At 37.5% G+C, this 14,410-nt stretch overlaps 1 protein-coding gene across 5 annotated transcripts in view; it reads right to left on the bottom strand.

Moving 5' to 3' along the window:
• The window catches only part of MIPOL1 (mirror-image polydactyly 1), a 193,658-nt gene that overhangs the window by 14,903 nt on the left and 164,345 nt on the right, over window positions 1–14,410 (bottom strand). For all 5 annotated transcript variants that reach the window (XM_061367317.1, XM_061367321.1, XM_061367318.1 and 2 more), the window contains one exon: window positions 9,969–10,199. In XM_061367317.1, coding sequence (XP_061223301.1) covers window positions 9,969–10,199 — 231 coding nt within the window. The remainder of the gene's footprint in view (window positions 1–9,968; window positions 10,200–14,410) is intronic.

Below are 14,410 nucleotides of genomic sequence, written 5' to 3'. Positions count from 1 at the left end.
TATACCCATATCACATACAGCAAAAACGTAGAAGAGGAAGGCTGAGCAACTTGCCAATAAACAGCAGCGGCAATGATGTGGTTAAAGCTATTGTTGGCTCTCATACAACTGATGCTGCCTTTCTACAAAGTCCTGTTAAAAAAAAATGAAAAGTCTTATGCAAAAATGTGGCTATTAATTAATGACTCAGTACTAGATCAGAAATATGAACTGTAATTTTTTACTTGGAGAACTAGCCCCTGCTTCAGTAAAGGTACACCTAATTTTAAGCAATGGAAAAATTTAAATGATTTCAAGTTTGCTTAGAATTAAATACCTTGCTAGCCCGGGCAGCTATTTCAATTTGTTGCTGTAAAGAACTGTTCCAGCAGTTCTCTAAAAGATTATACGTAATTCAGAAGCTTCAGAATGTCTGGGATTTCTTTTTGAGCTTCTGCACATACATTTACAGTGTTCAATCTTTTGCATATGTTAAGAAACAGTGTGAGTATTAACAGAAAGAACCGCAACTTTATTTTTATTCCTTCAGCCAAGCCACAAATAAATGACTCCTGCAAACAAACCAAATACTATTTAGTAACGGCAACATAGATGCCATGGACTTATTTTATTTGGATATAAAATATTAAAGTAAATGATTATTTGCTGTGACACACATTTTATCAACTCAGAAAAAAAACCCAAGTCTGAGAAAAAGTTTTCTTGCTGTTCTTCAAGGAGCACTCAATCTGCTGTTCAAAGTTATTTAATAATTTGTCATAGAATGGTTAACTATAAGCTTACAAATACTGTGTCAGCAAGCTTCTTCCTATTGGGCAAACAACTTCAAAATCTGATTTGTTTGTGTTATTGGTCTTACTAAATATTAGTCTTTGCAAGTCTGGTTTACACCATTGATGTTAACTATGCCAACATTCTGATTTTGTTCTGAAGTATTCCACGACAAGCTGATATTATACAATACAAACCCAAGAGCTAGCCAATCCAGTTTACTGAGTATACTTAGTGTATTTTGCTACTGATAAATCAATAAAACCATGTTGTAATCTACAAACTTCCATCTCTGTGAAGCAGCTATAAGCAAACTGTAAATGAACACACAGGTCAAAAACTGGGATGTTGTGATTATGTTGACTCTGAAAACATTTGACTTTCATAGAATACATTTTAGTGTTTGAGAGAACTAAGTTTCAGTATTGCTTATATTTTCATGAAAGGCTGAGATGATAAATATGCAAATGATAATAAATATTTGTGTTTATATTGTAACTACCCGTACTTTAAGAAAACAATATCTGCACTGCGATCCACAATTTACAGAGGTTAAGTAAATGTAAACCATAGCTGCACAAAGAAAATAAATACTTGACTTAGATTGTGTGCTCAGTTTTGCATTCTTCCTCCATGTGAAACTGCCTGCAGTCAATGGATATCTCAGCTGTGCAAGGAATACTGGAAAGGCTTATCTGTCATTCCTTTTGGCTGGCATTTTTTGTCTTCATTCTGATAAGTACACCACTGAACATAATCTTGGCATTGATCATAAACCATCAGATGCTAAAGGTCTCATTATAAATGATGACACACAAAACATCTATGAGAAGAATATCCTATAATCTTCTCTGACAAATCACACAACTGTATGAGACTTCCTGCACTGATACCATGAACTGCTCTATTAAAGGCCATCTTCCTATGAAAAGAAGACATCAAAAGATAATGTGAATCATTAGTACTACAAAGGGTATCAGCTGTTGCAATTCTGAACATCGCCAAATCTGTCTTTCAGGACTCTTAACATTGAGAACAGGATCTGCAGCTTCACATGTGGTCTGGACCAGCACAATCCTCCTCCAGTCTGTAGGGTGGATGGCAGCACCTTGGGATGGGATTTACAACAACTAGATTAAGAAATGTGCTCCTAAACTTGCCAAATAGGGAGTTTCATGTTGTTGATTTTTTTATTTTTAATCTCAGCCCCTTGCTTTAAGTGTTTTGCTCCAAGCTGTTCAGAGGTTCTCAAGCTGCCCTTCTCTAAAAACAACCTGAGGCCACTTGTCTCTTTTAAGGTGACAAAGTTAACAGTAATGCTACCACTCCTCCTTTTTAAAAGAAGTATAAAAATTATACTGACTATCAGCTACAGCATTCAGCCAAGCTAAGGAAAACTTGGTTTTAACCCACACCTGCCACTTCTCAGGAGAATAATATACCCCAGGGCTGAAAAGTCTTCTTTACTTCTCTTTCTGAAGCTACGAATCTCTACAGAGGAAACATCTGAAAGGTTATTAGACCTGAATGTGTGATTCTGTAGGTGGTTATCAAGGGTACTCTCCTGGAAAATAGGAGATAAGTATTCTGATACTGGCTCTGCATTTATGTTCGACAGACAATGGATAAAACTGTGAATAAGTCCTTAAGGAAAGTGTCAGAACCAGGTCTTGCACCTCAGAGGTGAGCAGCCTGCTCACTGCTTTCCGATCCAAGAAGTCTGCATTATTTTCTTCTATGTGGTACTACTTCAAGGCAAGGAAGAGAGCATCTAGATCAAACCTGAGTGGCCAAAACATCCGTGATATATAGGAGATCTGAACCAGGATCTCCTCAGATGGAGAAGGAAACTCAGCTCCATTCTGTCACACCCTGGAGGAGTACCCCTTCTCCCAAACAACCACTTAGAAAACTAGGGGGCTGGAGGGACAGGGGACAGATGCCAAGGGAGCTTTGAGAGAAAACATCTGAGGTCACACTGCTCTGTGCAAATCTTGACGCGACCAGCGTATGCCACTCTGGTTCAGCATGTGCTTCTCCATTTGGGTCTTCAAGGAACCCAGGCAGAAAAGACAAAAAGTCGATTGCTTCATATTTTTTTCTGTCAGAATTTTTCTGTTCATGCTAGCCCCAAACCAAGTCTTCTTAGGACTGAGAAATTATCAGCATTAGTGGTACTAAGTTATCAGGTACTCCCTCCATCACAACCTGCAATTTTTACCTGTACTGTATGTAACATAATTAAAAAATTGGTAAGTGAAGCATCATCCAATACAAAAAATACATTTCATTACAGCTTTTCAAAAGAGATATATTTCCTTTTGTATGGCATCAATAATACGTTAATCTTACCAAGGAACACAAAATCTGCCTTGTGATACAGAAACATGGTATATCTACAACAGTTGCGAGAATATGCCACCAGTGACCGAATTAGTTCAGCTCACCATAGACTTGAATACTAGTTCAATATTTTATTTCCTCCAGACACAGAAAATTGATTTCACTCTACATGTTGAATTTTTCCGAGGCTCCACATAACCTCACTGGCTTATTCAGTTCTTTTATTACAACAAACAGGTATCTCTACAGACTTTTTAATTCATCATTTCATAATGCATATTACTGCAGTCTGAGGGGAATTTTTCTGAGAGGAGTCACTGGCGTTAGTGCAGAATTCCAAGTATTTAAATAAATTTTGACACTACTATGTACTGCTTTCAGTTAGATCACACATGACTTTCTTCACTTTCAGTAGATCACACACACTTTCTTCACTTCAATTAGTTTCTTCACTTTCAGTAGATCACACACACTTTCTTCACTTCAATTAGTCTTAATTCTTCATTGAGTTACTAAAGCAGACTAATTCCAAGCCTACTGCTCCTAAATCCAGTAAATTCACACTGCCTGTTAATGTTACTCTAGTTAATGGTGATTTTTTTGTATATGATATTATGTGATTGTTACTAGATTTTATGTTTCAGACTTTCTCATGTTCCTATTCATGTCTTGCATGCCAAAGAAATTTTGCATCAGCTCTGCTGCACTCTTCAGAATTCTTTGGGGTATGTGGTAGTTTTGCGTGTCTGGGAATCTTCCATCTGGCTAGTGTGGGTTTCCTAAACACCATAAAACCCTGCCTGTGGAGACTGTGTATCTCTTATGGGCCCCATGGAGTCTATAATCTGCTTTTAATCATTGCACGAGACAGCCAACACATCAGTCCTCATCAAGCAGATTTTTCCATGTTGAATCTTCTTTAATAACTTTTGATCCAATTCTGAAAGTCCAGAACTATTGCTAATTTTCATCAGTATCTTAGACTGCTATGACGTCTTCCTCGGCTCCCCATTTCCTTCCATATAAACTCTTGTAACTATTGACTTCTGCAACTTGCTGTAGTAAGTAAAAGATTTTTTGCACTTTGCCCTCACTTGCTCATCTTTTGAATGTACCCACCAGCATATGTTTCTCAGTAAACTATAGGTCATATCCTAAACTGGGACAAATGAGTGCAAGTCAGTGTGACCGAGCTAAGCCAATTTACTGTAACTAAGAAACTGGCTCTCCACCTACATTCTTCCACAAGTCACCAGAACTTATTTTATATTTCAGAATGCTAGTATCTATTAAATTATTCCCCATTTGATATTAAAAGATTACTAACAATTCAATTTTACAGGAGCAGGCACATAGTGGTTTTTATTAAAAGCAAAATCACTTTTGATATCTGCTAAATTATTTACTGACACAAATCAGTGAAATTATCAATACCTATGAAGCTGTATTTCTAGCCTGCAGTAGTTAAAAGTGTTGATCTGACATTCATCAGAATACAGATTTGTAAGTGTAAAAAAAAAAAAAAAAAGAGCAAAAGAAAAGCAATCTGGTTTTATAAGTCTGAAATTCTAAACATAACATTTTACTAAAGTAAGAAATCAAATGCCATTCATTGCTTTGAAATATTAAAATTCAAGAAATGTATCTCTAAAATTTAAAATAAAGCCAACTGATTTCTCCAACGTGTGGTGGTTCCTCCAAAACAAATAGCTTTAAGTCCTGGTGAATGTACAGCTTGTTTCTTTTGTGCAGTGCTTCTGCCTCCAATTTCTAATTAACTAGCTCCATTCTTATCTACAATGAGTGACTGAATGCATACAAGCTACAATGTATACTTCAACAGAGTATATGTAGGTATGATTTTAAGAGGGAGATAACTAGTTAACAACATTTGCATGTTGCAAATGGTCTCAATTAGTATAATAATTCAGAAATCCTGGTTTTAGCAGGTTCCCTGCATAGCTGCACTGTACTGAGTACAATCTGCTCACTAAAGATATCATGTTTGCAGTTTAAAATCTCCAGAGACTTTAGACCCATACATAAAGATACTTATTTCACTCTTTTCTGAGACACTGACCTGTATCCTCATTTAAAAATGAACACCACATCTTTATGTTATTAAATCTTTGTTTTGATCTATTAGTATTCACTAAAGTGCCATTTTATACAACCCTGCACTGAATAGGCAAGGCTGGAGGTAACCATCTGCAGCTTTAGAGTCTGCGTTTGAATTGATGAAAAGAGCTTTGTGTTTTCATTGCCAAGTTTGATTCTTCCAGTCATTAGACATTCCCCTCAGATCCCATCAATGAAGCGGACTCTCTTACACTAATGTGTTAAATTCTCTTCTCCTCATGGTTTCCTGTACCAGCTATACTCCAGAAAGACTACTGGGTCTTAGTCACATTCTTCACACAGCTGTGTTAAAAAAAGAGCATCAGGGCGTCTTCCCAAAATCCATATGTGTCCCTGGTCAGTCCCCTGTCGGAGGGTCACCTCACATTGTGGTGTGATTATTCAAATATTCATTCTTGTTCTTGAACTGCACTGCTCAGATCATTCTGGGAAAGATTAGACCCTCCAGCCAGCACTGGAGGACGTCTTGGACATTGATGTGAAACGCATGCAGCGCCCATACTTGGAAGGCAGATTAGTTTTACTTGCAAAGAGGGGGACTATAACCACTTAATAAATGCTTGCTTCTTTATTTCAGTTTTTTGTATTATTTCCAACTGTGTCGAATGCTGGGAAGAACTCTTTATTTTTGTTGTGTCATGGATCGACTTTTTTATCAGCATCAGATAAGAAACTAAATGAACAACTACAAAAGCAGAGAAAGCATGTTCAGAAATGCTTGAGGGAAATCCAGGACTACTCAAAAAAAGGGTGTGTTCCAGTAACAATGAATGTTACATGGCCAAAAAAATCATACCTGAAGAGGTAAAGCAAATGTCATTAAGGGTAATATTTCTTTTATGACAGATAGTAGTTTCCTTTGATAAAACTATCTGTTTATTCAGAAGATCACTTAGTTTTCTTACGTATTCAATCCACTGAAAGATTTTATCCAAATCTGTAACTCTACTAACTTCCTCTTTAAAAGAAAAAACCCAAATCAAAAGGCCTGTCTAATAAACAGTTACAGATAAATGAAGTAATAATTTCTGTTATACATCACTTTAATATTAGCTTTATTCATAGTCAGAACTACCTCAGCAAAGTGCACAAGCAGCATGTTTCTCAACATTTATGCTTGTTTTCATACCTGTATATTTTAGCATTGCACTATTACTTTGTGGGTTTGTGTTTGCTTTTAGAAGATTACATAGAAATTCTACATGTACACCCTCTGCTGCCACCTTACACAGCTATGTGAGTGTGCAAGTGTGACTGTGCTCACACACGCGAGAGCTATGCTCTACTGAGCTAGAATCATTAAATTGTGAGAAAAAAAATAGAAGCCCTCAATAGACAAATTGCATTAAATTTCACTCCAGCTGTAAAGGTATTGCAGAAAAATGCAACATTTCCTGGAAAAAAACACATCAAAAGTGGCCTCAACCTTTACTGATAATTGGCTAATACTGGTTTGGTATTACATTATAACCTCCTCCGATATTGCAGATATCAGTGGCCACTTCTCAATCCCAGAGGTTCCAGCAGGAAGGACAGTTTTAAAATGTCTTGCTTTTTCTGCTGGCAAAGGCATTAATTAATTCAGAGGCTTTTCCAGCCACCTTCTCCAGGTCAGTCCCATTTCCCTGCTGGGATTATACCAGCTGGTTCCTGGCTTCTTCAGCAGGACGAATTTGCAGGGGGCCTGTGGCACTGTGCCCACACTCCTGGTGAATTCCGTGCCACTCTCCTAATTCTTTGTTTGTAACTACGAATTAAAAACATTATTAAACATAGAAAATTGTAGTTGTAACAATTCTACAGAGTACAGGTTAAAATATTACCACGTTGATCATCAACATTTCCTATTGAATATATACTGTGTTATTTGTGCACATACATGTATTTATTTACATATACCACACAGTTAAAATGGGTACTTGCTTTATAAAGTAATTGGGCTCTCTTAAAAGTCTAATGTGCATCTTGATAATGTTTCAAAATCAAAACAGATTCAAACAAATGCTGCTAAATCTGTGTTGTTGCTCTCTGCGCACCAACATTTTGTGTTTCATATCACCACCCCTGCTAGGGTGGCGAAGCACCTTCACAGGCAAGAGCACATACTTGCAATTTATATCTCACACTGCAGTGAGCTGATTTGAGATGTTCACCCTTCTTCAGGATAAACAGACTTTTACTGTATCCAAGTTCACTATAAGCGGATTCCAATATATCCCCCTTCTGGTTCACAGCTGCTGTTTCATGTGGGATAGGATCCAGAAATTTTTTAGATGTTTTGTGTCCTGATGCAAAACACAGGATCGCTATTCTGACTTGGATCTCATGTTTAGAAAGCAGCAATTGGAGGTGGGTACACAAATGGCTGACACAAGGGCAATGCCATGGAGAAACTACATCTGTATTTCAAGCTCAGCATATGATGCTGAATGCAAACAATGAAGTTTAAAAGAGTGCAAAAGAAATTCTTTAGTGCTGCCAGAGAACAGATTAGCAAAGGCATAGTGAACACCAGCAAATTATATGGTACAAAGATACATGGTACATCCTTTTCCAACGCTAATTGTTCTAGTTATGCTATTTCTTAATGAAGCTTAGAATTCTTTTTGTTGCTACAGTTAAAAACTATTACAGTTAAAAACTATTACATTATTCAGATATTTTACTGAATAAGAGGCTGCATTATATAGCTGTTAAAATACTTCCCTCATATGTCAGAATTGAATTTTAGTTGAGCATCCAGAGGAAGTCAAGAAAACAGATGTTGCAGAACCCTAGTTAGGATATGAACCGCAATGTCATATTTTAAATTACAATAAGCATCTTAAGACAGTTCTAATAATTAATACTACTGCAATTAATACCCAGAAGGTTTTCTGCTGACAGGTTTATAAATTGTCAGTTCCTTTTTGAAATGTAGAACATCCTACATCTTCGAAATAAAAAGCTAAGCTAACAAATGAGTTCCTGCCTAATTGCCAAACACTGATTTGTATGAAGCGGTTGAGGTTACAAAGGAATGGGGAATTCTCAGCCTGGTTTCCCTGCTGATGAGTACGAACTGTCTGTGTAGCTCTCCCAGAGGTGTCAGAGGAATCTCTATAGTGTCACACAAGGGTTCTTAGCTCAAAGTAAACACACTTTCCACAAACTCAGCTGCTTAATCTGTTTGCAGGTTGAATTATAAGATGGGGGTGGATGACTCCGGGTGCTGGGAAGACGCACAGAGCATTTCCACAGTTTCTTGGTAAAAAGGGCATGCTATTGTCATCAAAAGACTTCACCCAATTGTTTAATTTTGCTGTAGGCTCAGTGGTCTGATCTCAGCAATAATGAAACTAACCTGACCAAAATTCTCCCAAGTAGTTGAGCATGTTAAATTGTATAAATTCTTTTCAGTATAGCAGTGCATGACCACCACTTTAATTCAGGTTGTGGCTGCACTTCTACTCTGGCCACCCTGGTTACACAGGATTAAACAAGACTGTTTCACTAAGAAAACACAAAAGCAAACCAACCTTTACTTAAACATCTATGGTTAGTAAATATTTATAAATAAAATGAAACTACATAACAGCATTAAGGTACAGAAAGGTTCAGCCAAAATTAACATGCTGTAATTATTTTTACAGGTTAATTTTTATCAAGCATGCACCTGCTGAAATTTCAAATATATCTAAGTGTTAGGAAAGAGATTTGAATGATTCTCAAACAAGCACTGGAGGTATTAAAGAGATAACTGAAAATATGTGTTTATATATATATCTTAACTACATTTTATGTAGTTACAAACAAAATGAAAATATAAAAACCTAATTTCTTAGTTTAATAGGTGAAATCTGAATGCATTTTTTTAAACAGAACCCATGTTAAGTCTTTGCAATATATTACAGGCCAGTTTCTGGCTACTCTGGAAATATGATGGAGACATTAAAGTTGAAGACAAATACAGACAGACAGGATAATTTGCATCAGTTCAGCATCAACCACCTTGGAAGGGTGTGAGAGAGATGTATTTTGCAACTGATCAATGTGATGCAAAGACGAGAAATGTCAGACTGTGAAGAGGCTCTGCTTGCACATTTGTTTGTCCCAGCAATCAGACTTCCAAAGGCTTATATGCTAGTAATAACAAACATGACAATAAGGACTTCAGTAGAGATGAACTTCAGGTTTTGGAGTTCAGTAACCTTTTAACAGGAAATCTTATGATGGTAAAGAATGCAATCTCTGTTCACTGACTCAGAGACTTCCTGTTGGTTTCAGTGAGATTTTGAATCCACCCCTAAACAACCCCATCAGTATTTACGGTGGCATGAAACCTGCCAGGTGTGTAACAGAGTGAAAATGAGAACCTTAATATCCTACCATGCAATTATAAAGGCAAATACTGTTGCCATAGGATTGGCATAGGGTGAAAGACAGTGGAAACCACTCATAGGAGACAGAAGCACTTTCTCTGTGCCTTGCACATGTAGAAAGCAGTTTCCATAACAGTAATGATAGGCACACTGACTTGTGCAATGCTTTAAAACTGTTAAAATGACTGTCTTCACACTGAATAGGTAATGAGCTGAATGGCTGTCAAATCAGGAATCATTTTAAGGGACCTTTTCTGAGTACCAGCACACTTTCAGTCATAGACAAAATACCAGAAGAAATGTTTCATTGGCTTACAACTGCAATTTTTCCCTGAAAGAAGTCAAGTTACTTACTTCTGAACTTTTTCATTAGCCTCCTGTGAAGCCTCCAGGGCCTTTTGGAGCTTCAGCTCTGTGTCCTTTTGCTCTGATCGAGCTTGCTGCAGCTGAGCTGCCAGATCTTCAATCTGGCAATAGGTGAGGGTCACAACATCTGCTCTGCCTTGTAGTCCACCTTCAGAAGTACCGAAAGCGCAGTTAAGCTGGTCCTGCAGACTCTTTCCTTCAGGCAAAGATTTGGATAAGCTGGGGAAAAAAAGCCATACATGTTATTAAGTTTCTATCTAAGGCTGAGCTGCAAGAATACTACTCAGTTTAACTGATATTTTTAGTATTATCATATATGGACCCACATTCATTAACACCAAGTTTTATTTCAAAAGTGACAGACAACAAAAAGAACATCAAGTTTCCACAAGGCTCTTCTAGAAGTATGTAACAACCATCAGAATTTTAAAAGGCCAAAAACCTATTCAGCAAAACTTAAAAGGCAGTATTTTTTAGCTGTGGCATCTTCTACATCACCTTTGAGCTACAGCAAAAGTTGCTTGTGTGATTTACATGAAATTGAATTAATCTGTGTAAATCATGGATGTGTTATTAACACCTGTTACACAGGACTCTCTTTTAGCAAGCAGACTCAGCAGCTACAGGGGGTTTATTTGCAAAATTTCAGATTTTTCCAATATAATGAACAAAAATGCAAAAATGCCTGGTTCAGCTAACAAGGCTATGGAAAACAAGCAAAAAGAAAGATATTTACAGGTTACCTAAAATAACGAGAAGAAGCTGAGAAAAGAATAAAGTAGATGGTCCATTAGGTAAAAATAGTCTCAACAATGCCTGTTGACTGTGGGATTATTTCTCAAGGAACCAGTAGGTAGGCAACTGCTTGAGTTACTATGGTGCAATGGTAGAAATCACATTAACAACTGATTACTAGGGAAGGAGCCTGTACTAGCAAGCTCTCCATGGAATCAGCAACAATTGCTTCCCACCTCTTCATAGCCATAATTCTTTGGTGCATTTCACACAATGGAAAATGACATGGATAGTAGAGGAAATTCATTAAGACATAACAAAAGTGATGGCAACAGGAAATTATAATGAGCAGTGTTCTTAGATAAATAATCAAAATAATTTCAAATCAACTTTATGAATATCAAAAGCTGTTGTTGTATTGCTGGACATGACTTAAGATCATCCTTCTGACTGATGACCATGCAAATACCAAACATTTCAATGTGGACTTCTAATAGCAGTGCACACTGACTGCAATACTCAAGACAGTCTATATGACAGCTGCTAGTATGCAATAGCATTTTTTCTTCCTTTCCAGTTTATTAAGGTGTTTGTATGGAAAACACCCTTTATTCCAATAGCCCATATAGGAAAACCATATACAAACTAAAATGTAATATACATGGACAAGCAAAATGTGGATTAACTAATAGAAATCCAGAAGCTAAAAGGTCAGAGTGTTGATATGTCATTATGCCTACTACCTGGAGTTGTCTGAAAATATTGTGAAGAACCTTTTCAATTAGATGAAGACATATTGAAAACATAAATATTTATAAAGGGATATTAACATCCCTGGAACAGACTCATTAAAAATAAAATTACTTTAACAGTTGCACATAAATTTTACCGACTGAAGTTCCGCTATGGCTGAGCATTGATCACCATGGAGAAATACAAAGGTATGCAAATAATGCTGAAAGCAGGCTACCAAAATACCACTGCTGCCTGCTTCTTAACCACCTGGCACAAGATTAAAAGGAAAAAAAAAAAAGACATTTGAGAAGCTAAACTGTCCCGTGTTCAGTGTGGGTCCCTGGTTGAAAATAAAGAAAAAAAGAGGAAAGCCCAAACATTCTAAGTTGCTTGCACCGGGTGAGAGTTGGTTGTTTTGGGTTGGTTTTTTTTTTTTTGTTTGTTTTGGTTTTCTTGTGGTTTTTTTTTATTTCTTCTCCCCCCCCCCCCCCCCATGAAAAATATAGCAGTTTATTTAGATTCTGAAACACTGGCTCTCTGTGGCTACAAATAGGCTCATTCCCAAAGTCTGGCCATGAACAATATAGTAAAAAATACACTATTACGTTTTAACCAATTATGATTGCATCTGAATGATCAATAGATTCTGACACATATATATTTTGAGGCAGTGTGATTCCTCCAGATAAAGGTACTGTGGTTGACAGATCTTTAAAGCTTTTTCTTTTTTTTTTTTTTTTTAAAAAAAGAAGCTTGTAATCACCAGATTTCCATCAATATGTGTTTTGCTAAAACACTTTTATTTAGTCTCTTTTGATACTTATTTGAAATTCCCTCATTAATTCCCAAAAATTATTTTGTCAAAGACTCTATTCTATGATTCTATTGATGCTATAAATAAAAAATAAATGGGGCTGCAAGGCCTGAAGAATGGGTCACAGAGGCATTCAAACATTTCCTTGACGTAAATAATTCACATGTTCTTTATGGTAAGCCTTTGCTTTACTATGGCAGCATGGCCCCTTTCTTGCTCCAGCTTGGGTCTGAGAGGTTCAAGGGCCCACCTTAACTGTATCGAGGCAGGAGGAAAAGTTACATGTGATGATGACACTCACGTAACGCCTGCTATCCTGCAGATACCCAGAGGTTTCCTCAGACCCCAAATTCAGAGTAGCTTCAAGCTTGCTAAAAAATTTTACCAGTTGTAACTGTTCCCAGAGGGACTTGGCTTTGGCTAAAATCAACTGTATGAAGTGCTGCTCTTGTAACACTCTCTCTTGCCAGGCACATTTTTGCTCTAGGGTGGGAGCTTACTTTCCAGCTGAAGCAATTCTGAACAAAATAGAGAAAACTTCCACGTAAAGAAAGAAAGAAAAAAAAACCTAACCCAGCAAAAAACAAACATTCCTTATCCGTCCCCTCCCTCCTCCCCCACCCCAGTGATAAACATATCCAATGTTCCCAAAGGCGTGTAGGTCTGACCTTGGTTTTCACCACATGTTTCTGACACTCAAGTTCTGAGGACCTCTCAGACCTCAGCCTGCACTCAGGATGGCTTTGAAGAGGGTCCCTTCATACCACTGAATGCACTCAAGGGCCAGGCACCACTGATACCCTGAAAATACTACCTCAAAGGTCCTCTTAGGAAGCAATGCAATAAGATGATATTAAAAAAAAGCCCACAAGACCTAGAAGGACTTTGACATTTTACTGTAACGCGGAGGATATAAAATGGTCAAGTTTGCATTATATGTGAGTCAGGAGCCTGACAGCTGGTAGACTGGTAACTAGATGGCATTGCCCTACCATAGACAAATATTTTACTGGCCTTCCTTTGTCTGCAATTACACAAGTTAGGAGGACTATGCTTTCTTTTCAGTATAACCACCTAAACATCTCTCACTAATGTAACCGAAGGCATCAGCTGGGTTAGACTCTGTGGTGCACAGGCCACAGACCATGCTATAACAGTGATGCAGGTTGCACATAATTCATAGTATGTTCTTTGCACTGTACAGTCTATCAGTGTCACTTTCTTGTGTCTGGTGTACCCACACATTTTTAGTCTAGGATAAGCTCAAGCATTCTCTTTATATTTTCTCACCAGATCCAATCACACTTGATGAACGGAGCCCACCACAGATTTTCTTCTCTGTGGTGATTTTTGATATAACATCAAGATTTTACAGGATAACACCTTGACAGATTAGCGCTAATCATGCATGCCCATACTGTCCAAACTTAGTTATCTGTGAATATAGATCCACAGTGAGCAGTAGGTTGAATTTCAGGCCTCTCTCCTGAACCGATGTAAAGAAACCTGCAACCTGTACAGTTTGGACACAAGATGATTCAAGCACAGGCTCATTATCTACAGTAAAAGACTGAACTGACTATCATCCATTTTAGAACTTCAATTTTTCAAGAAGTACAATTTAAAGACCACTAGCAAACACATTTTTTCCTCCTTGGGCCTCAGTCTCCTCATCTTATGAAGGGTGATGGTTTTAAAATAAATGGGAGATTCAGGCTGGACACGAACAAGTAATTTTTTACAGTAAGGGTGGTAAAATACTGGAACAGGTTACCCAGAGAAGTGATGGACGTGCCACCCCTTGAGAGGATGGGCCAGGCTGAATGTAGTTCTGGGCAATATGATCTAGTTGAAGATGTTCCTGCTCATTGCACGCAGGTTGGACTAGATGACCTTTGAAGATCCTTTCCAACCCAAAGTATTCTATGATTCTATGATCTTTAAAACATAGCAATCACAATCCTGCCTTTGCAAGGTGCTCTGAGCTTGACTACTAAAAAGAGAATCATCACTTTTGAAAGAGCTAAATTAGATGCAGCACAGTCTGAAGTTAGCATAAAACTAAACCCAGATGGTTTTCTGATGATGCCAAACAGCAGACATTTCTTTTTGGGCCTCATTTTCATTCTCCAGAACCACTGAGGTG

This window comes from Neopsephotus bourkii, unplaced genomic scaffold (genome assembly GCF_033783945.1).
Source record: "Neopsephotus bourkii isolate Nb327-2 ecotype Australia unplaced genomic scaffold, CSIRO-AGI_Nbou_v1 NB_1376, whole genome shotgun sequence".
NCBI lineage: Eukaryota > Metazoa > Chordata > Aves > Psittaciformes > Psittacidae > Neopsephotus > Neopsephotus bourkii.
Note: the sequence above shows the minus strand (reverse complement) of the source record. Positions and strands in the feature narration are given on the sequence as shown.